Here is a 23,995-nt window from a genome sequence, read left to right as displayed (position 1 = left end):
AGACGTTGACACAGTTCTCGGTAAAACACACGGCTGGAAAGACAGTTCCCACGGACGGCTGCTGTTGCTTTTCCCCGGTAGATGGCGGTGACGGTCTCTGTCCCTGCACCTAGTGTAATGTTGGTAGCGATGGGTTCCCACCGGTAACCCGCTCCCCGACTTGGATATGGGCCGGAGGAGCCCCTCTGTGCCCGCAGGCGCTGGCCCTGAGAAACTTGTGCCTTGGCGGTGGCGGTGTCTCTCTCCTACGGTTGGACTGTTGCCTTCAATCGGGACTTAGTTGTTGGGAGACCCGGAGGTCCCCTTCACTGACGGATTTGGCAAATTCACGGCGACTCCTAGCCTTGCCGGGATCCGAAAGGCCCCTGCCAATAGTGCTGGCTTCTCCTTGTATACCGGTCCGGTACCGCCGGGCCACCACCCGTCCACGGTCCTTTCGGCAACCTCCGATCAGCCTCTCCTGCAGATGGTCACCACCGTCTGCTAACCTTGCTGTCTCAGTCCGGGGCACACACCCGGACCAACTTCAGGCTTTCCAAACTGTCACTTTCTCCTTCACTTCAACTCCTCTCACTTGCTCCTCTACCACTTCAAACTCTTTCTCCCTTCAACTCCTGGTTTTCCCGCCTCCAGGACTGTGAACTCCTCGGTGGGCGGAGCCAACCGCCTGGCCCACCCCCTGGTGTGGACATCAGCCCCTAGAGGAAGGCAACAAAAGGTTTCTGGTTTAGCTTTGGTGTACCTATCCGGGGTGTAGGGTGTGGTGGTGTCATTACCTGTGACCCCTGGCTTGCCCAGGGCGTCACACCACCCTGCTGGACTCAAACATGAATGTAATGAAATGTAAAAGATTATCCTTAAAGATGTCTTAAGCTGGGTTCACACATAGCAACAGCGAGAACGACATCGCTGTTACGTCACCATTTTCTGTGACGCAACAGCGACCTTGTATGTCGCTGTTATGATCGCTGCTTAGCTGTCAAACACAGCGACGCAGCAGCGATCATAACGTCACTACATGTGCAAAGAGCAGGGAGCCGCGCACACTGCTTAGCGCTGGCTCCCTGCTCTCCTCGCTACAGTACACATCGGGTTAATTAACCCGATGTGTACTGCAGCTACATGTGCAGAGAGCAGGGGCCGGCAGCACAGGCAGCGTGAGAGCGGCGGAGGCTGGTAACGAAGGTAAATATCGGGTAACCACCTTGGTTACCCGATGTTTACCCTGGTTACAGCTTACCGCAGCTGCCAGATGCCGGCTCCTGCTCTCTGCTCACTTAATTTCGTCGCTCTCTCGCTGTCACACACAGCGATGTGTGCTTATCAGCGGGAGAGCAACAATAAAAAAACGAACCAGGGCTGTGTGTAACGAGCAGCGATCTCACAGCAGGGGCCAGATCGCTGCTCAGTGACACACACAGCGAGATCGCTAATGAGGTCACTGCTGCGTCACAAAAAACGTGACTCAGCAGCGATCTCAGCAGCGATCTCGCTGTGTGTGAAGCACCCCTTAAGCCTTGTTTCCTTATCTGGCCATCAGGCTTTTTTCTTTACAGTGTGATACAGAAACACTTGAGAATGACTGACTGATGTGGGAACTGCTTTGGTACTTTTTTATGAGCTCATTCCCTTTCAGTTGACGCATCAGTTTTAGCGCTAGGTTGGTTTTCAGTCCGATACTTGATAAATGCAGCTCTCTAATCTGGCTATGGGCACCAGGCGGCTGCACAAAGAACACAACTTTGCATTAGTTGTGTTTATCTCAAGTTTAAAAATCAGACCGGACACGACTGAATAATGGAAACTTATTCTAACATTTACTCTAACCACAAATTTATATGTATTCTTTTTATTAGGAAAACCACACAACCCTATGGTGAATGCGGGAGCGATTGTTAATTGTTCCTTGATCAAAGTGAGTATAAAAGTTTTTCTTATGTAGATTATAGAATATGGGAATCTGTCAGCAGGTTTTTATTATGTCATTTGAGAGGAGCATGATGTAGGGTCAGAGACCCTGATTCTGGCATTGTATCACTTATTTTGTGTTTTGCTGTTTAAATAAAATCAGTGTTTTAACAGCAGGAGATTATCACTGGAGAACTAAAGCCTGCTTTTACATGGGACGACCGATTCCGCGATTTCACAATCGATCGTACCCGCCCCCGTCGTTTTTGCGTCACGGGCAAATCGCTGCCCATGGCGCACAAACTCGTTTAACCCCCGTCACACGTACTTACCTTCTGGACGACCTCGCTGTGGGCGGCGAACGTCCACTTCCTGAAGTGGGAGGGACGTTCGGCGTCACAGCGACGTCACACAGCCGCCGGCCAATAGAAGCGGAGGGGCGGAGATGAGCGAGACTTTAACATCCCACCCACCTCCTTCCTTCCGCTTAGCCGGTGGGTGCCGCGGGACAGAGGTTAGCTGCTGTTCATCGTTCCCGGGGTGTCACACGGAGCTGCGTGTGCTACCCCGGGAACGATGAGCAACCGGCGCCATTTTAATTAAACGAGATTATGAAATCAAGCGACGAGTACACGACTCACGATTTGTGAGCGATACTGCGTCGCTCGGAGGGGGTCACACAGCCCGATATCGGATGTGCGTCACAAAAACCGTGACCCCGACGATCTATCGCATGATAGATTGTCTCGTATAAAGCACCCTTAAGGCTAGGTTCACACACTGCGTTTTTTTGACGCTGCGTTTTTGTGCGTTTTTTGCGGCAAAAACCGCAAAAAAACGCACCCGCGGAAAAAAAACGCGGAAAAAAATGTGCGTTTTCTGCGTTTTGCTGCGTTTTTGCTCACTGCGTCTTTATGCGTTTTTTATCAGTGAACAAAAAAAAAAAAAAGGTCTGATGTCATTTCCTTCTTCAATATGTTCTTCATTCTCCACTAGTGTATGCAGGAGAGCAGACAGCTGCAGAACTACAAGGCTCAGCATACTCCATCCAATAGTGTATGCAGGAGAGCAGACAGCAGCTGCAGAACTAAAAGGCTCAGCATGCTCCATCCAGGACTGTATGCTGGAGGGAGAGTCAGGGGGAGCAGACCTACAAGGCTCAGCATCCTCCTTCCAGGACTGTATGCAGGATTTCTTTGCCCCCCCCAAACAAAAAAAAATGACGTGGGCTTCGCCATATTTTTGTATGCCAGCCGGGTACAGCAGGCAGGTACGGGCTGCCCCCAACCCCCAGCTGCCTATTTGTACCCGGCTGGGAACCAAAAATATAGAGAAGCCCTTTTTTTTTTTAATTATTTCATGAATTTCATGAAATAATAATAAAAAAAATGACGTGAGCTTCGCCTAATTTTTGTGTCCAGCCGGGTACAACTAGGCAGCTGGAGATTGGAATCCACAGTGCAGGGTGCCCATGCTTTCTGGGCACCCTCGCTGCGAATTGCAGTCCGCAGCCACCCCAGAAAATGGTGCTTTCATAGAAGCGCCATCTTCTGGCGCTGTATCCAACTCTTCCAGCTGCCCTGATGCCGGGTGGCTCACTGGGTAATAATGGGGTTAGGGCTAGCTGTATATTATCAGCTGGCCCTAAGCCCGAAATTCATGGTGTCACGCCAATATTAGGCATGGCCACCATGAATTTCTAGTAAAGATAAAAAAACCACAACACACAGAAAAATATTTTTATTAGAAATAAAACACAACACAATTAGTGACTCCATCTTTATTGAAATAAAGCACCCCCCTCTGCAGTAATCCTGGGTCAGGGTCCCGCGCCGTCCAATCCGGATCCAATATCATCTGATCGGTTTGCTGGAAGGCAAAGCGATCAGATGATGTGTCAGGATCAAGTGCCTGAATCACATCACACATCAGCTGATTGCATAAAAGCCATTTATACAATCAGCAGATGCATCGGTGCAAAAAAAAAAAAAAAATAAAATACTCACTTATGTGCTGATTTACCGGCAGCTCCTGGAGGAGTCTGATCCCGTCCGATCGCTGCAGGATCTGCCGGTAATCAGGGATGAAGTCTCCTGACGCATTCGCTGATAGGTTAAACCGGCCGGCCGCTGGCGTCAGCCCGAGACTTACGATCAGCTGACGCGTCAGGTGACTGCATCAGGTGATCCATCGCCAGGTCCTGCATCTTGCAGGCATATGTACCCAGGGAGACTGCACACACCCGGAGCAGCGGTACCGAGAGGAGGATCTGGGATCGGGCATGGCACCGGGAGTCTGCAGACAGGTGAGTATGACTTTTTTTTTTTCTACTGTTCACTTTTGATTTCGCAGCCGCTTCCACCTCCTGCCCGAACATGGCGCCGCATGGCAGCATACATGCACAGGATGGGAGGTGGAAGCGGCGGTGACGGTACCGGGAGGATTCACGCTTCTGTGTTTACTGACAGAAGGAATCCTCTTGCTGTACATGTCACCTTACTACCCACCTCCTGCGTTTTATAGCTGCGTTTTTGGTCTTAGAAACGCACCAAAACGCAGCTATTTGCGTTTCTCATTGCGTTTTTCAACATCCCATTGCACTCAATGGATGAAAAGCGCAGTGAAAAACGCGGGAATAATTGACATGCTGCGTTTTTGTGGCACCACAAAAACGCAGCTGAAAAAAAACGCTGTGTGCAGACAGCAAAAATGAAAACTCATAGACTTTGCTGGGGAAGCAAAGTCATGCAGTTTTCTGAGCAAAAACACACCCGAAAACTGCGCAAAAAAACGTCGTGAGAAACGCACTGTGTGAACTTACCCTAAGTGTGCCTCCCGATCCAACCACGTCCCTCCCACTGATTGGGTGGGGTTATACACAGTTCAGTACTGTGCTAGATCTGTACTAGAGAAAACTGTGATTCTATCACAGCTACAGCACCCAGTAAACTAAGTGATATATCGCTGGAATCAGGGTCTCTGTCTCAACATCAAGTTTTTGCTATGCAATCTGATAGCAGCATGATGACAGATTCCCTTTAAGCCACACACTATTTTTACAACATCTTTTGTTGATTTTTTTTCCCCCCAAATTTTCTAGAAAGACCATTAAAAAAGTGCCTAAAATACGATAAATCGGACTCCTCGAATGTACGGTATGTTAGTTATTTTGCCACACATTTTAGTAAAGATTTTAGATTTAGTACATCTTAGTAAAGCTCCCCCAAAACATTTTAAATTATAAGTGTGTATGTTTATATATAAATATATGCAGATGAACTGCTGTATATTATGAGATCACTGCATATAATCTATATAACATGAACTCCCTGTCAAGTATAAATTTCAAGCCATGTTACAAAGGGTACAGCGTACCAGTCACCAACTTTAGAGTAATTAATGTTAGTTAATGATACAAAAAATTACCCCAAAAATGACCCATAAAAGTTTTTTGGGATACTTAAAAACAAAGAAACGAAATAAATAAACATATTTGGTATCGCTACCACCGCAAAGTCCATTCTATTAAAATGTGTGTTTTTATTTTAATCCATACAGTAAGTGAAGCAAAATCCAAACAAAACTGCCATTTTTTCCTGTTGCCACTCCACCCCAAAAAATGTAATAGAAAGTGCTAAAAACATTTTTCTGAAAATAAAAATCGCCAATAAAAATGTCAGTTCGCCATGCAAAAAAAAAAGTAAGAAAACAGCCCTCACACAGCTCCATCGATGGAAAATAAAATAATTCTACTGATCTGGAAATTAATAATCCCATGTGACTTTAAGGCACCATGGATGTAGTAAAAAGGCTTCTTTTTTCCCACAATTTCACCACAATTGGAATTTTTTTCATTTTCCAGTGCATTGTATGGTAAAATGACATTCAAAACTATAACTCATCCTGCAAAAAGCAAACACACGTATCACTATGCCAATGAGAAAAATGTTATGGCCCTTGGAGAAAGGGGAGGAACAATTGGCCTCAGGATCAGGACTTACAGGGCTGGCAGTGATCTACAGCTGTAGGCTGTAATTAAGGACACCCATTAATTTTTGTTTGACATTTATTTTTTTGCCTTTCATGCCGAGCCTTGAGCTGGTGCCTAAACCTGCCCAGGGTTCTCCTAGAGGAATTCACTCCAGTTGAAACACAGCAAATCCTAATTTTAACAAAAAATGACAATGTAAATTGCAGTTACTGAAGCCCATTAATTTTTGTTCGTTTGTTTTGTGGGGGGGGGGGGGGGGGTTTGTGCCCAATTTTGTCCAATTCTTCACTGAGTTCCACCAAGGTATTCACACCGATCAAAGAAAAAAAATCTTAATTTTTATAAAATATTACAATGATGGTAACAAAAGTTTCAGTCGTGGAAGCTCATGAATTTTTGTTTGAAAAAATGTTTTTCCTTTTGTGCATAGGCCTGCTCAGGGGCCCAATCCTACACAGGGTCTTGCACCACTTGATGCATATAAAATACTAAAAAAATGAGGATGAAAATTGTAGTTATGGAAGTCTGTCAGTGAATTTTATTTTGAGAAAAACAAACAGCTTTTAAGAGCTGGGGAACTAAAACCAATGGATCCCAAGACACTTCTTGTATTCACTAAAAATGAGGATGATGGTAATGAAAATTGTCATTGAAGTCCATGATTTTTTTGTTTGAAAATATGGAGGGGCTATCGTACCAACAGAAATTGAGAACATTCGCAAAGGACCAAGCCTAGATACATGGCAGCTGAGATATTTCTGGCATTGTTACTTACTAAGTTGCCCAGCTGTAGTTGACAATGACCCATCCAGTGTGACATTTGATAATGTTCTTCTGCCCTTTTTGCTGTTGGGGACGTGGAGATGTCCATTGAGAAGGATGTTGGGGAGTTGCGTAATCATCGCCTAGTGCGGAGGAGTCACCAGTAAATACCTGGCCTGTTTATGGTAGTGCCTTGGCACCAATTAAAACATTGACACAATGGACCATAAAAGACATGTAAAGTCCCTGGCCATAATTGCTGCCTTCAATGGTGCCCAATGTCAATTTCAAGCAGAGGCCAATGGTTTATGTTATGTGAGAGTACAAAGCAGGGATATCTTTATTAAAGAAATAATGGTAGCTATGTATTTTTTAATCAAGCTGAGGGCACACCACCATTTTGCAAAAGGCCATAAAATCCTCGTGTTATGTCAGCTATTGTGATGGCCTTGGACATCTGGGAGTTGAATTTACAAAAACATACGACTGGACACATGCTTCCTGGGGCTCACGTATGGTTAACTATTGACGCAAGGAAGCAACGGGAGAAAGAAGATGGAAAGATGATGGTGATGGTGATGGTGATGTGATGTGATGATGATGAAGAAGAATCACTAGTTGGGGATACGGACTGACTACAAGAGAGTCACAATAAGGACTCGCTCACACCCCCGTATAACTTGGATGAGTGCTGTTCAATGTTTTATCTGATAGCACTTTCTCCAATATTATACTATGGAGCAGTGTTGATTAGTGACATTTCTTCTCATGCCAATTCGGCATGAGAAGAAAAATTGCTGCATGCTGCGATTGGCAGCGTATGGTGGATCACGCGCACCCATACAAGTCTATGGATGTGTATGAAACATCGTACTGCACTCGTATGTCATCTGATATACGCGGTGACAAACAATGGAGAAGATGGAGAAATTAAGTTCGCCATCTTCTCCTCAGCTGTGATTCGATTTTCAAATGTGAGAGAATTGCATCACATTAAAGTGACACCCAGCTCATGCTCGTAGTAGAGTTTTTGCAAAGTATAATTTAGCATATACAGTGGGGGAAATAATTATTTGATCCCTGAACGCTGATTTTGTAAGTGCCCACTGACAAAGACATGAACAGTCTATAATTTGAAGGGTGGGTTAATTTTAAAAGTGAGAGATAGAAAATCCAAAACAAAATCCAGGAAATCACATTGTATAAATTATTTAAATTTGCATTTTGCAGAGAGAAATGAGTATTTGATCCCCTACCAACCATTAAGAGTTCTGGCTCCTACAGACCAGTTAGAAGTTACTAATCAACCGATGTTCGGTGTTCGAGAGACTCGCCCAAACGTTTTGTAAAGTTCGGGTTCTGATATAACGCGAGCTTGCATTCGAACACCGAACTTGGACTTTACCGTTATGGGATGGGGCGGGGGGGCTGTAAAATAAAGAATACAGTTAATAATATACATTGTCATTATACTTACAGGTCCCGCGATGCGTCCTGCAGACTCTGTGTCCCACCGCTTCTCCTTCCGATCATCGCTCTGCCCTCCCGGTAACCAGCACTGATGATAGGACCTTCCGTGACGTCATAGCATGTGACCAGTCACAAGTGTATTATCTCATTGGCTACAGACTGGTCACATGGCTATGACGTCATGCCAGCTCCTTTCAGTGTATCTCTCCAGTACGCGGTGCTCGTCTGAGCATCTCCGTACTCAGTATACTCGGCGAGTGCCGTTTACCGGCGAGATGCTCTGGCACATGGTCGGCTTCCCGTCCCTGCATGTCGGCACTCTTTACAGAGTCAGCCCACATGCAGGGACCGGCTGCCACAGCTGGTGAATCGCGGCTCTGGGAATCAGGTGATCGGAGATCACCATTGCCATAGTAACCCGCCTGTCAGGTTACTATTGCAACAGTGGCAGCGGTGACATCACCACTTACCAAGCCGCAGCCTCTACTCACTCACTGAGTGATTAGACTGCACGGGAGCAGCAGCGTTCTTCCTCCCATGCAGTGCTGTCTGATGTAACAGAGCTGCAAGGGTTGAAGAAGAAAAAAGACAGAAGACCAGGATTGTGGAGGGGTAGAGGGAGTAGTAAACATGGAGTCTCTAAGTGTGTCTGTGTATTTATTTCTATTAAAGTATTTTTTCTCTGTGTGGTGTCTTTTTTTTAACCCTTTATTGAATTCTTAATGGCCGGGTCAAACTTGCCTGACATTAAGAATCTCTGGCTTAATACTAGCTAGTAAAACAAAGCTAGTATTAATCCCTTATTACTCAGCGTGCCACCCATCACCAAGGCCACTGGAAGAGTTGGATACATGATTGATTCTATGAAAGCGCCATTTTCTGGGGCGGTTGCGGACTACAATTATCAGCGGAGGGGCCCAGAAAGCTTGGCCCAACCTACGCTGCGGATTCCAATCTCCAGCTGCCTAGTTGTACCTGGCTGGACACAAAAATGGGGCGAAGTCCATGTCATTTTTTTGTTTTTTTTTAATTATTTCATGAAATTCATTAAGTTAAAAAAAGGGCTTCCCTATATTTTTAATTCCCAACCGGGTACAAATAAGCAGCTGGGGGTTGGGGGCAGCTCGTACCTGCTTGCTGTACCTGGCTAGCATGCAAAAATGTGGCAAAGCCCACATCATTTTTTTTTTTTAGTTTTTTGGCAAAAAACTTAAAAAAAAATTAAAAAAATGCTTCCCTGGATATCCCATTGCCAGTGAAGGTAACAGCAAGCAGTGGGGGTTAACAGCCAGTAGCTGCTTGGATTACCCTTAGCTAGCAATACTAAAAATGCAGCGGGAGCCCACATTTTTTTTTTATTATTATTTATTTAAATAACTAAAAAAAATGGGCTTCCCTGTATTTTGATTGCCTGACATCACAATACTGTAAAAATAAATAAATCATTAAAAAAATGACGTAGCGCTCAGCGGTATTTTTGATTTTCAGTGCAGATAAAGCAGACGGCTACGGGCTGCCACCCCCATGTGCCTGGTGTTTCCTTGGCTGGCGATCAAAATACAGGCAAGCCCATTCAATTTTTTTATTTAAAAAAATAATTAAAAAAAAAAAAATGCGTGGGCTCCCACTGTATTTTGATCGCCAATCAGGTAAACCCAGACAGCTGGGGGCTGGAATTCTCTGCAGCCCGCAGCCGCCCCTGGAAATGGCGCATTGTTTATTAGCACCATTTCCAGGCGCTTTACCCGGCTCGTCCAGCGGCCGTGATAGCGGTGGCTCGCTGGGTAATAAAGGGGTTAATACCATCTTTGTATTCTCCGATGGTACTAAGCCCGAAATTCATGGTGTCACGCCAAATTAGACATGGCCACCGTGAATTTCTAGGAAACAGTAAAAAAAATACAACACAGAGAATTTTTTTTTTATTAGAAATAAAACAAAAAACATTTAGAGACTCTACCTTTATTATAAAAAAAATCCTTAGTCCAACATAATCCACAGGGACAGCTATGTCAGCTTCATCACTGTGCACAAACAGTCTATACACAGTGAGAAGCAAAGAGCAAAGTCAACTCTGCTTCATCAATGTGCACAGACACAGTTTATACACAGTGAGAAGAACATTGAGCCATGTCAGCCTGCTACATCCTTCTGGTGAAAGCGATGCAGCAGGCTGACAGTGAGGGGATGACTTGTGCAGTCTCGCAGTGCATCACCCCACTCTCCCGACAGCAGCGCCTCAGCTGTGGAAATACATGCAGCTGACCCGCTGCTGTTGGGAGATTGTGCGCGGTGATGCGATGACACTCGCGTCACTGGGTGCCAGGACCTGTGATGACGTCATACTCACGTGACCAGTCTGTAGCCAATGAGGTAATACAACATTCACACGTGACTGGTCACATAGATATGACGTCACGGTCACGGCAGGTCCTTTTAGCAAGAGGTGCTTATCGGGGGGGAAAAGCAATAATCGGATGGACGCGTTAGCAGAAGCGCTGGGAGACAGAGTCTGCAGGACGTGGTGGGACCTGTAAGTATGATCAGAATGTTTTTTTTAATAACAGGCTTTTTTTTTTAACAGCTCCTGGACCCGAATGGTTACACGAACTGTAACACGAACGTCCCAGAAAGCTCGTGTTCGTGTGCACGAACACCATGTGTTTGGTACGGACACTGAACTTTACAGTTCGGGTTCGCCTATCAATAATTATAAATTGTCACCTGTATAAAAGACTCCTGTCCACAGACTCAATTAATCAGTCAGACTCTAACCTCTACAACATGTGTGACGCCCTGGCCTATCAGGTCGTCATAGGGGTACTGTGCAGTCTGCCCTTATGCATGGTTTCCCACTCCTCCTTGGTTACGGGTCCTGTCACCTTGGTGTTGCTAAGACCAGTTAAACACAAATCCTGAGGAACACTCTGCACCACACCCACCAAACACCCATTGGGCAGTTTGACAGTTTGAGGGGAATAGAGCCACCTAGATGGAGGGGAGGTAGAAGGAGGACCAGAAGTGTCAGTTGAGTAGGGAGAGTGCCAGTGAGCAGTGACAAGCAAGGTCACGTTGCGGAGCTGGGTTCCTGTACCTGTCCTGGTGCCAGACGTTGGCCTGGCCTGGAAGGAGCTGGAACCCCGGTCGCAGGGGATAGTGACAGGGGGCATGGTGCTGCCACAGAGGGCAGGCCGGCGGCCCTGTGCTATAACCGGGCAGGGGCCAGGGCACGACTGGGTATGCGGACCCTAGGCTGGTAAGGAGCTTTATGCAGCCCAGCAATTCACCTGACGAGGACAGAATCTTTATGAACCGCTCTCCACCCGCTCCAAAATCGGGGGTACTAGCGCAATGAGGGGGATAGGACTTCCCAACATTGGCCAGAAAATCCCAAGCGTGAACCCTGAGAGCAGGCTCACCTTGCTAGCCACGCAGGTGAGTGGGACCCTAGTAGTCACAGGCGAAAGGGATCCACCAAGTTACACACAGTGCCAAAGGGAAGGCTTCAGGTCAACAAGCAACACCACAGGGGCACGAACCCAGCGTGCTCAACTACTGGCCACGGGCCATTCAGGACTTTGGTTTACCCGGTGTCAGTGTCAGCTTTCCTGGATTGTGTGAGGACACTGTGACTCTTCACCTCCAACGAGTCCCCAGCCAGCCCAGAACTCAGCCCCGGGACACCTTCCCCTGCCCACGGAGGGGTTAACATCCTCAGCTGCCGCTTCATCGTCCCCGGGTGCTCCCCTAATGGCAGCGGTGGTCTCTCCCTTTTACCACAACCCGTGGGTGGTGTCACGAACACTATCTAAATCCACCCTTCAAATCCCCTTTTCACTTTCAAGTGGCCATACGATCCCACCTCGGATCCGGAGACCCCTCAAGCCACTGTGGCTCCAGATCCGAGCAGCCCCTCGGCTATTGCGGGGGCGGCACACATGGGCAAGTCCAAAGAGCTTTCTAAGGATGTCAGGGACAAGATCATAGACCTGCACAAGTCTGGAATGGGGTACGAAACCATAAGTAAGATTCTGGGTGAGGAGACAACTATTGGTGAAATAGTAAGAAAATGAAAGAAATACAAAATGAGTTTTAATCAATCTGGGGCTCCATGCAAAATCTCACCTCGTGAGGTATCCAGGATCATGTGGAAGGTGAGAGATAAGCCTAAAACTACACAGGGGGAACTTGATAATGATCTCTAGGCAGCTGGGACCACTGTCACCAAGAAATCCATTGGTAACACATTACGCCACAATGGATTAATATCCTGCAGTGCCCGCAAAGTCCCACTGCTCAAAAAGGCACATGTGCAGGCCCATCTGGAGTTTGCCATGAACACCTGGATGATTCTGAGAGTGATTGGGAGAAGGTGATGTGGTGAGATGAGACAAAAATTGAGCTCTTTGGCATTAACTCAACTCGCTGTGATTGGAGGAAGATAAATACTGCCTATGACTCAAAGAACACTATCCCCACTGTCAAGCATGGAGGTTGGAAACTTTTTTTTTGTGTGAGTGTTTCACTGCCAAGTGTACAGGAGTACTTAACCACATTCATGGGACAATGGATGGAGCCATGTACCATAAAATCCTGAGTGACAACCTCCTTCCCTCCACCAGGACATTAAAAATGTGTCATGGCTGGGTCTTCCAGCACAACAATGACCCAAAACATACAGTCAAGGCAACAAAGAGTGGCTCAAACAGACCTTAATCCCATAAAAAACATAGTGGGAGCTGAAGCTCCAAAATGCCAAGCGACAGCCTCAAAATCTTAATGATTTAAAGATGATCTGCAAAGAGGAGTGGACCAAAATTCCTCCTGACGTGCGGAAACTCATCATCAACTAGTAAAAACGTCTGACTGCTGTGCTTTCCAACAAGGGTTTTGCCACCAATTATTGTCTTGTTTGCCAGAGGGATCAAATACTTATTTCTCTCTGCAAAATGCAAATGAATGTATATAATTTATATACATATAAAACTATACAAAGATTCTCATAAGCCAGATCAGTTACCCACACTTTGCACTGACGTGGGGCAATCACCCCGAAACACCGTGTCTGCAAATTGGGATTCTGATCTGGCATATATCCTAGGTCATATGAAAAGGCTTGTTGAAAGGCCACTTGTGACTTTTAGGATTGCTACTTCCAATAGGTGGCGCTAGAGTTTGTCTCCTTTCCTGGAGAGACAATTTGAATAATTCCCAGGAGGGCATTGCAGCTATAAGTCTCCTCACCACTGACAGCCAGACTGGTTTGTCAGGTCTACGTAAGGAGAATAGTCTTACCCCGTGATCCCCACAAAGCTTCTTATAAGCCAGATCAGTTACCAACACTTTGCACTGATGAGGGGCAATCACCGCGAAACACCGTGTCTGCAAATTGGGATTCTGAATTGGCATATATCCTAGGTCATATGAAAATGCTTGTTGAAAGGCCACTTGTGACTTTTAGGATTGCTACTTCCAATAGGTTGCGCTAGAGTTTGTCTCCTTTCCTGGAGAGACAATTTGTATAATTTATACAATGTGATTTGCTGGATTTCATTTTGGATATTCTATCTCACTGTTCAAATTAACCTACCCTTAAAATTATAGACTGTTCATGTCCTTTACTGTTGCATTGGATGTGTGACCCCGGCCAAAGGAGGAGGACAGCTTGAGCCTTTCATTGCTGGCCAGTTCCCTTTTGATTGGTCCTTTGATAACATAGAAATTTTTTTCTATACCTAAGATGCCCAAGCGTAAAACCCGTTGCCACCTCTACTTTGACCAGAGCTTTCAGCCCCTGTCGAGCCTCCTCTACCCACACCAATTGCAGCTTCACCTGTTTCTGATCTAACCGCAGAAGAAACAATCCTACCCTTGGAAGAGTTTTATATGCACGTCAGCTACCTCATAATCACAAACCATAACTCCCTCTTCCTCTGATGATGTCACTTCCTCCATCTGATTCTTAGGTTTGTCCACCACACAGTAATCATCGTCAGCATCACTATAAGACCATGTGCTCACGGGAGAATGTGCCTGCCGAATTTTCTGCAGGTATTTCCGCAGGTTCACGCAGTAGCTCCCCGGAATCTGCAGCTATCTGTTATTATGGATTTCTGGCGGAATTGTTGTGGTAAACCTGTGGAAACAGTGCGGAATTCCTGCGGATTTCCCATCCTGTATCTCCATAGTGGAAAGGCAGGAATTCTGTAGATAACTCCGCATGAATAATTGACATGCAGTTACGTGCGGCTTCGGGAAATCCACAGCATTTTCTGCAGCCGAAAATACTGCAGTATTAATACAGCACTCCCCAAATCCCATAGGACACCTTGGGGAGTGTCTGTACTTGCGTAAAACTGCGGATATATCTGGAAAATCTAGAAAATCCGCAGTTTTCCGTGGCAAAACTCGCAGGTATTTTCTCCCGTGGGCACTTGGCCTTACTTAGGGTCAACAATTGTCTATTGTCTGGTCCCAGGGGCTGTTTCTGCCACACAACATATATCATCATCACTGATTTGGCTGAATGTTGTCTCAGTGCAGAAAATGCCCTAAAGGGCACTTTACACGCTCCGATATCGATATTGATATCGCTAGCGAGCGTACCCGCCCCAATCGGTTGTGCGTCACGGACAAATCACTGCTTGTGGCGCACAACATCGCTAACACCCGTCGCACATACTTACCTGCCTAGCGATGTCGCTGTGGCCGGCGAACTGCCTCCTTTCTAAGGGGGCGGTTCGTTTGGCGTCACAGCGACGTCACTAAGCGGCCGCCCAATAGAAGCGGAGGGGCGGAGATGAGCGGGACGAACATCCCGCCTACCTCCTTCCTTCATTATTGCGGGCGGCCGCAGGTACGAGGTTGTTCCTCGTTCCTGCGGTGTCACACGTAGCCATGTGTGCTGCCGCAGGAACGACGAACAACCTTCGTCCTGCAACAGCAACGATAACTGTGAATGGAACGACGCGTCAACGATCAACGATAAGTAATTTTGATAATTAACGGTCGTTCCTGCATTTCACACGCAACAACGTCGCTAACGAGGCCGGATGTGCGTCACAAATTCCGTTACCCCAACGACATCTCTTTAGCGATGTTGTTGCGTGTAAAGCGGCTTTTAGCCCCCCCATTCTTTAGATTTGCCCTTACTCGGAGTGCCACTACCACCTTGGCTGCCAGTGCCCTGATCACCACAGCTGACAAAGTCACCAACCCATCTAGGTATTTCATTCTTGTCCTCCCTCTTCTGAGATCAATGTGTTTTTAGCTCATACAAGCTTGGATAGTGTATACAGAATCACTCTACAATGGCTGCAGCATTCCTTGCCTTGGCTTTTATACAGGCTCTGATAGCCCCTCCTGATTAGCTGCATAATGACATGCGATGGCTCCAAGGTATTATGAGGAAGATTGTACTGTCTCGCCTTAGGTCATGGGACCCTTTTCTGGCTGATGTAATCTTTTACTTTACATACAATATCGGTGGGCATTTTTTTGGTCGATTTACACAAATCTAATCATATATTGTTCAAATTCATTAGCTCCAATAGCTCCAATGAATTTCCTAAAATGCAATACAAATACAATTTTTGATTCTATCAAATCAAATTGATTTGCTAATTGCTAATCTGTGGTAAAACTACATAGTTACATTTCATGTAGAACATATTTGTTATATGATTCTTTATATACAGTATATTATATAGTATTCGTTACATATTGCTCCAAAAACAAAGAAAAAATACACTTTTAACAAAGGTAGTGCTGACGTGACATTTTCTACTTTGATAATGTGTTTTTTTGTTGTTTTTTTTTTTTTTATAGCAAGGGTCTAACAAGGCTGAAAAGTTTGATTATGTAAGTATTTGCATTATTCATCAGTCAATATAATATCTGGTCACTTTCTCGTTGCTATAGACACAAATTTCAATTAACGTTTCTAACACATGAACAAGGCAAAGATATTGATTTCCACATGAGACGTATCCATTATTGACTAATATATGAGAATAAGCTCATGTCAGAGCAACGTGCTGCCGAGTTCAATGACAAATGCCATGATCAAAAGGGTTGTATGGGATTAAAAATAATGTGCTAATAGCAGAAAAGGGAATAAAATATAAAACAAGTTAATATTGACCTGTTTAACGTAAATCACAAAGGTCTCATGGCCACTCCCTGGTGGTCTCTGGCGTTTTCGAGGAGCAGTGTCTTTACATGTTGTCGTATTCTTCATGTTTCTTGCACTTTCTCGTAAGGAGTTTACAGTCTTGATTCAGAAACGTCTCCATACAAGGAGAAGATGAATGCTCCCATCCATTAGATTATACGAAAAGTAATCGTGTCCTTATAGCACCCAGCCCTCAGAATACCAGACAGCTTCCAGCTCGGCACCATTAGACACAAGGGTTGACAGTAGCCGGTTGCCTGCAGTATTTCTCAATTCTTGACACATACCAGAACATCACTATTTTTAAAGCGTGGTTTTTCTTTTTGTTGTTGTTTTTTTTTAAATTTCAAGCATGTGTTAACTTGAGTTATAACTTTTAGTGCTCAATGCAAAATCTGTAGCATAGCCCAAATGCCAAGTGCCATTTATTATTTAGACTGTAAGTTCATTGGGGACATACTGTATCAATACATTTGCTTTTTCCCACTTTTTGCCATCCTCGTTCCACTCCTTTAACATTGATGGCCTATCCTTAGAATAGGTCATTAATATCTCATCGGTCAGGGTCCGACACCCCCGTCCCCGCCAATCAGCTGTATTCGGTTATGGCGACAGCAGCAAGCAGCCAGAAATGCTCAGTTTTGGAGCTCCCTCGTCTTCTGATAGCGTCCGTGGCCGGGTATTACACTAACGTCCCCCATCCTGGGCACCTTCCAGGTATATACTGTACGTCCTCCATCCAGTCCATCCAGGTAAATATTTCCCCCATCCTGGTATATATGATCCGCCATACTGGTACATATGGGGGTAATAGCCCTCAATTCGGTACTAACGTCTCCCATCCTGGGCACCTTCCAGGTGTATATTGTATGTCCTCCATCCTAGTTTATATATCTCCCATCCTGGTATATATGATCCCCATCCTAATACATATATCCCCATCCTGGTATATATGACGTTATACTAGTACACATGTCCCCCATCCTGGTATATAGGGGGTAATATCCCTCAATTCAGTACTAACGTCCCCCCATCCTGGTCACCTTCCAGGTATATACTGTATGTCCTTCATCCTTGTATATATGATCCACCTCCTAGGACATCTGGCCCCCATCGTGGTACATTTGGCCCCTATCCTGGTACATGTGTCTCCCATCCTGGTATAAATGATCCCCATCCTGGTATATACGATCCCCATCCTGGTATATGTGTTCCCAATCATGGACCCACCCAGGTATGCCTCCCATTATGCCGCAAACATAAAAAAGTAAACAATTCTACTCACCTTCCATCCACTCCTCCAGTCCTCTTCTGATGTCTGCAACTGCCTCCTGTGACCTTGCTGCACTGCCGCCCCTCACCAACAAGCCAGAATGATCTGGACTATAAGACGCACCCCCTACCTTCTTCCCAAATGTTTTGGCAAAAAGTGTGTCTTAGGCTATGTGCGCATGCTGCAGAAAATTTTTTCACAAAAAAAGGCACCTTGTGCCAGAAAATGCATAAAAAAAGCATGCGTTTTTTGCACTTTTTCCCATTCAAATCAATGGCTGGAAAGGCTAAGGGCGGCTTTGCACGTTGCGACATTGCACGTGCGATGTCGATGGGGTCAAATCGAAAGTGACGCACATCCGGCGTCGCAGTCGATATCGCAACGTGTAAAACCTTTTTGATACGATGAACGAGCGCAAAAGCGTCGTTATCATAACATCGCTGCAGCCTCCGACATTTCCATAATGCCGGTGCAGCGACAGGTGCGATGTTGTTCCTCGCTCCTGCGGCAGCACACATCGCTGTGTGTGAAGCCGCAGGAGCGAGGAACTTCACCTTACCTGCCGCCGGCTGCAATGAGAAGGACGGAGGTGGGCGGGATGTTTACATCCTGCTCATCTCCGCCCCTCCACTTCAATTGGCCGCCTGCCGTGTGACGTCGCTGTGACGCCGCACGACCCGCCCCCTTAGGAAGGAGGCGGGTCGCCAGCCAGAGGGACGTCGCACGGCAGGTATGTGCGTGTGAAACTGCCGTAGCGATAATAATCGCTACGGCAGCTTTCACTAGATATTGCACGTGCGACGGGGGCGGGACTATCGCTGCAGCATCGGTAACACATTGTTACCGATGTCGCAGCATGCAAAGCCCGCCTAAGAAATGCAGAACAAAAACCCACAAAGAATTGACATCCTTCAGCTTTATTGTCAACCCAAAACTGCAGGCAAAAAAAAAAGCAAGGTGCGCACAGCATTTCTGAATTGTCATAGACCTTGATGGGAGAAGGAAAAACATGCAGTTTTGGGCAACAAACTGCACCAAAAAAGCAACAAAAAAGTGGCAAAAAACACAGCATGCGCACACAGCCTTATAGTCCGAAAATTACAGTATTTTAATATTTTTTTTTAGCCACTTAATGTCATCCACTCTTCTTAATAAGCATGATCTCTGCATGGATTGGAATTTTTTATTCAATCCACCTAAATAATCTGTAAGGTTTTGGTCATTTCGAGACAGGAATCACATGCCTGACTCCAGTGCTTCAGCTCTTCCCACCTATACTTTTCACAGCAATACTATATACCGTAATACAGTGGATTAAAACTGCTTGGGGAATTTTGAAAACAAAAAAAATATTGCTGCTTTCTGAGTGAGACTGTAAATGCAAATGTGAACACAGCCTTACATTAAAAAAAATGAATGCATAACTTATACACATGCCCAGTCCCCTCAGTTTGATATAACTTTCCCTAATGATTCTGCAGATGAAAATACAAATGAAATTAACTTTGAAAGTTTGCTCCTATTCTGTACAAGAATAGAATAAAGTGATGTTCCCTTTGTGTCAGGATACATATACAGATTCCATTTAAGCTCTTTCTTTCTATTCTCAAGGTCATGCAGTTTTTGAAAAGGATGGCAGGAAACGAGTTCATTGGCTTCAGCAATGCAACGTAAGGACAACTGATGTATCAGTCTGGGCGCCAAAGTCAAGTGTGGAGGGCTCGCATGTCCTACTGTAATTATCCTGTCTATACAAAAACACATTGCCACATTGCTGTTTTTCTTACCTAACTATGGTTATGTGCCTTTGTGTGTTTACTAGTATGTCTGGCTCTATAACTTCCAACTTTTAGACAGTAGGTTATCCCTACAATTTAAAGTTATAACCGATCCAAAGATGCATGTTATGTTATCTCGAGAACAGGACTCTGAAATGTTGCTGCTCCATTTATTCCCTTTGGGAGCCCCGGACGTAGTGGAGCACAGCGCTCCTCTGTCTCAGGAGGGTATGTGAGGCCTCACCTCTGCTCTGACATGGCATTTCAGAGCTCTGTTTTTGAAATCATTGAGACAACCAGCAAATGGATCCCCACAAATTTGCAAGTAATCACCTTTTCTCACTCTTAGCTTTAAAACAATACTTACTGTTCACTTAAAGGGAACCTGGGACTACGTTTTTCGCATATAAATTGCAGCCACCACCAGTAAGCCCTTATATACAGCATTCTAGAATACTGTATATAGGTCTCCAAGCCGATCTGTATACCATAAAAAAGACCTTTCTAGACTCTCCTAAGGGGCGGTCTGGTCCTCTGGGCGATGTTGGTCTTGACCCGGTGCCTCCTCTCTTCTTGCGATCACTGTCCTCTATCCCTGCTTCATGTGGATGACACATCCTATGCCATCCACACAGTGTCCTCCATTGCGCTCCTGTGCTCACTCACTTCTCTCTTTCCTTTAGAGGGAAGAGCAAAGTACTGTAATGTGCAAGTGTGGCGAAAGGTCACAAAGCACATTACAGTACTTTGCTCTGCCCTCAGCAGGGTAGAGAGAAATGCGCGTGCCTTGCAGTTTATATGGGAAAAACCTAGTGACAGGTTCCCTTTTAAAAAGCGGTGCAGCTCTACACTGAGGATTGCTTAGACAAAAAGTATGATTAGACATTGGTGAACCCATAGATTTTGTTGGGATTGGGGATTGGTGATTGGGTCTAGCTGGACTTAAAAAAAAAAAAAGTTGGTTCGGGATCGGATTTGAACTCGAACATGATTCCAGACGCCGAACCCAATATAAATCTACAGGACCCGAACGTAAATGTTATAAAATGGAGTTAGTAAGGGCTAGTGGGCTGCAAAAGGAAGCCGAATGGGGAATAAACTAGGACAATTCTACATACCAAGTCTCCCGAGTGGCTGTCACACTGCTTCCAGGTCCACTCATTAAACCTAATGCATATTCACTGCTTCCCCCACCCATGCTGTCTGACAGCGTTTGTGATTTGTTGCAGTCAGACTGCCAGGATCTCTTATTGATTGCTCTCACACTAGCTGTCTAAGTCCCTAAAGTGGAGATCAAAAATAAATGAGAAAATGGCATAGGTTCTGCCATATTTTTGATACCCAGCATAAATAAAGCAGACAACTGGAGGCTGCATCCCGGAGCTGTCTGTGTTATCTTGGCTGTGTATCAAAATACGAGGAATCCTATGGAGCTTTTTCAAATTATTTAAATAAATAATTTAAAAAAAAAAAAAAGCGGCGTGTGGTCACCCCAATTTTGATACCCCGCTAAGGTAAAGAAGACAGCTGGGGGCTGGCATTTATTTTGAGTTGCATGATTAGTAATGGGGGGTTCTCAGATAGACGGGTGTGCCCATCACTACTTATGATGCAACAACATGAGCCAAACTGAACCAAAGTTTAGGTGCAAAAAGTGGCAAAAGTGTACCAATAAAAAGAGTCTATACATGCATGAAATATATCACCTGTCTCAACATATTAATGTCTGGGAATCACTATGGAATGTGATGGTGCTGCATTAATAAGTATAATAAATAAACTGAATCCACTGTACTCCAATAATACATTTGTCTCTATACCTTACATACTTACATGTGAGCAGCCAATTGGCTATAACTTCATGTGCTGAGTTATAATAAGAGATCAGTATTATTGGTTTATCCTTAGATAGGTGTCAATTTAGGACGGTCCTGGAAACTGAATCTTGTGCATTTGTTTGCCGTATCACTTAGCCATGAGTTGCACAAAAGTGGCTTTTAGGGGAAACTATATGATTATAGATAAATATATAGTAAAATCTTAGCAGTTGTTTTTGCCATTTTGGCAGCGTTTTGCTAATATTAGAGTCAATGAGAAGTTGCAAAACGCATTCAACATCAAAATCCTAGCGTTTTACATGCTTTCTTGATGCAGAAAACATGCGTTTTTGACAAATTAAATGCATGCGTTTTTGTCATTATATTAAGGGCATGATATGTCCCTTTACACACACACATAGTCCGACAATTAAATTTATGAAAATCAAGAAATTAACGTTATTTTATGCATAAATATTAGCACACAGTTATCATTTTAATAAAATAAGCCATTGTGTGTATGATTTTAAGCATGATATTTGTTATAATTTTTTTCCCTTTTTTTCATAGTGTTTGACTGTTTAAACTTTACTTAGTACTGTATTTGTCTTCAAAACGCATCTGACCTTTAAGCAATGATAAAGCATGTAAAACGCAGCAAAAATGCAAGCGTATTTATAGCGTTTTTGTGGTCAAAACCAAATTTGGAAAAATCCATTTCTGCCAGAGGATGCGTTTACAACTGCAAGAAACTCAATGCAAAGTGCGCACATAGCCGAACCTTGTACATTGGTGAACCTTGTACCATATCATCAGACCTTGATGATATGGTACAGTGGTGGTCAGTACCTGGGTCATCAGAGATCAGCGGTTCCCAGTGGAGCACAGTTGGGCACAGGACTGGCAATGTATACGGCATAGTTGCTTTCTATTTCCAGATTCAACTGGATAAGTGAAATTCTACATTTTATCTCTCCATTTTCCAGTACTAAGGTAGGTGCTAATTTATTAAGCCAAAATCTAATTTTGGGGAGAATCCGAATTTCAAAACATCTGCTCACCTCTACTATACTTTTACATGGTGCAGGGCTACTCGAACTTTTACTTCTGAGTTAGATCATAGAGGTGCCTGCGTCCTACCAACTGCAATCAAAGTCTATGCCAAATTTAAAATTATTGCTGATTTTTTTTTTTTTTAATCACTTCTTTAACTTGTGCTTCTCTTTAGGGGAGGCTCACTAGTAACTAGTGTGCACTCCACTAGTGAGATCTAGCTCAAGGTTTCTGAAGCACTATCTTAAAAGCATGATGTAATAAACTTCAAGACAGGGCCAATTTTAGGAAGATTACACTAAAACCATACAGATGCGCCACAGCCAGAAACATTCAGTAAATACTACTTTAATCACCCAAACATACGAGGTGACATTTACCGTAGTCTCAAATGCTGAAACCTTTCTAAATGAATTATATGCAAATTGTAAATGGCTTCCAAAATTTTAGTAAATGCAATTTATTCCATATTCTGCAGCTTTCAATCAGAAAAGGAGACCGGAGATCGAAACTATGCTATTGGATATTACCTCAAAGAGAAAAAGGTAAAAATTGTCATTCAAGCCTTGGTATACTCTTAATATGAATTGTCATAGGGAAAAATTGTACAATCCATAAGACATCTCTAGATAGTGGACACATCTGCCCCCACATTGAACATATTGGATTCATTATAACTGGTGAAGTGATAAACTAATTAAAACCGAAGAAGAAAAAGGGCTAACACAATATCCAGGACGCCTGGTGTGTACAGGTAATTTCATTGGTTATTTGCTGTGAAGCAGACACAAGGTCTGGGGTCTGTGCATACAGAGCTGGAGAAACCTCAAGTGTATCACCTCAGGAGATAACCATTCAGAGCTTCAAAAGATTGTCTCAGACTTTTTGGGGCCAGTTGTCAGTCATGAATATTGATCCGATATTTATGGGAGATATATTTTCACCATCATGATCCCGAAAGGAAGAACAGGCGTATTTGTTCATAAGTGTGAGGCCTGCCTATTACCAAATTAATATCAGTTGGTTAGGTGTAGGATGCTATCCATGCCATGTTTCAAATCTATAGAAAAGTAAAATCATGATAAGAAACATGACCATGATATGTTCCACCTGGGACCTCCAGGGGCAAAAATATCCTTAAAGTTGGGGATCTCTTTCTAGAGACTGAAGCCACATTTCATGATCAGCCTTGTTATGAGTCACCAGAGGTGGAGGTATGTGAGTGTAACTTGTGTTAATAAAATCAAATGCCAAATTGTGATCATTGTTCACTGCTAGCAAGATACTGTTGTGTAGGATTGTTCCACTTTCAGTGGAGTCCTTTCCTCCATAGATCTGAGCCATTTCTGTGACAGTTTTAGTAATTTTTCTTTTGATATTGTTATAACTAAACCCTAATACTCTCACTCTACAAACTGCATCCCTGAAGCCATTTGCTACCTTTAATGGGTGTCCAATCAACCTGTAAACGAATGGTGGAAGCAGCTAGTAGTTTTCTTGGGTTACTGAGGAGTTTGGCAGTGACCATATCAAGGTGTGTGTGTGTGTGTGTATCTATATCATATATGATATAGATATATACACAAACACACACACACCTTGATATGGTCATATATACATATATATAATATATTCCATGCGTTGGAATCGGTTGTATATATACTATGCCCTCACTGTGAGCTACCCTAGTAGTGAAAGCACCAGTCACCTCATCCAATTGTTGGTCAATTGTATATTGTACTGATGATTGGAGGCAGCGGAGTGCTGTTT

General features: G+C 44.3%; 1 protein-coding gene across 1 annotated transcript in view; it reads left to right on the top strand.

The window, feature by feature from the left end:
* Window positions 1–23,995, top strand: part of GLS2 (glutaminase 2) — a 156,598-nt gene that overhangs the window by 94,144 nt on the left and 38,459 nt on the right. Inside the window, exons 7-10 of the mRNA XM_075337011.1 lie at window positions 1,857–1,915; window positions 15,959–15,991; window positions 19,189–19,247; window positions 22,704–22,770. Coding sequence (XP_075193126.1) covers window positions 1,857–1,915; window positions 15,959–15,991; window positions 19,189–19,247; window positions 22,704–22,770 — 218 coding nt within the window. The remainder of the gene's footprint in view (window positions 1–1,856; window positions 1,916–15,958; window positions 15,992–19,188; window positions 19,248–22,703; window positions 22,771–23,995) is intronic.

Source organism: Anomaloglossus baeobatrachus, chromosome 2 (genome assembly GCF_048569485.1).
Source record: "Anomaloglossus baeobatrachus isolate aAnoBae1 chromosome 2, aAnoBae1.hap1, whole genome shotgun sequence".
In the NCBI taxonomy this organism is placed as follows: Eukaryota; Metazoa; Chordata; class Amphibia; order Anura; family Aromobatidae; genus Anomaloglossus; species Anomaloglossus baeobatrachus.
This window is presented reverse-complemented; position numbering and strand designations above follow the sequence as displayed.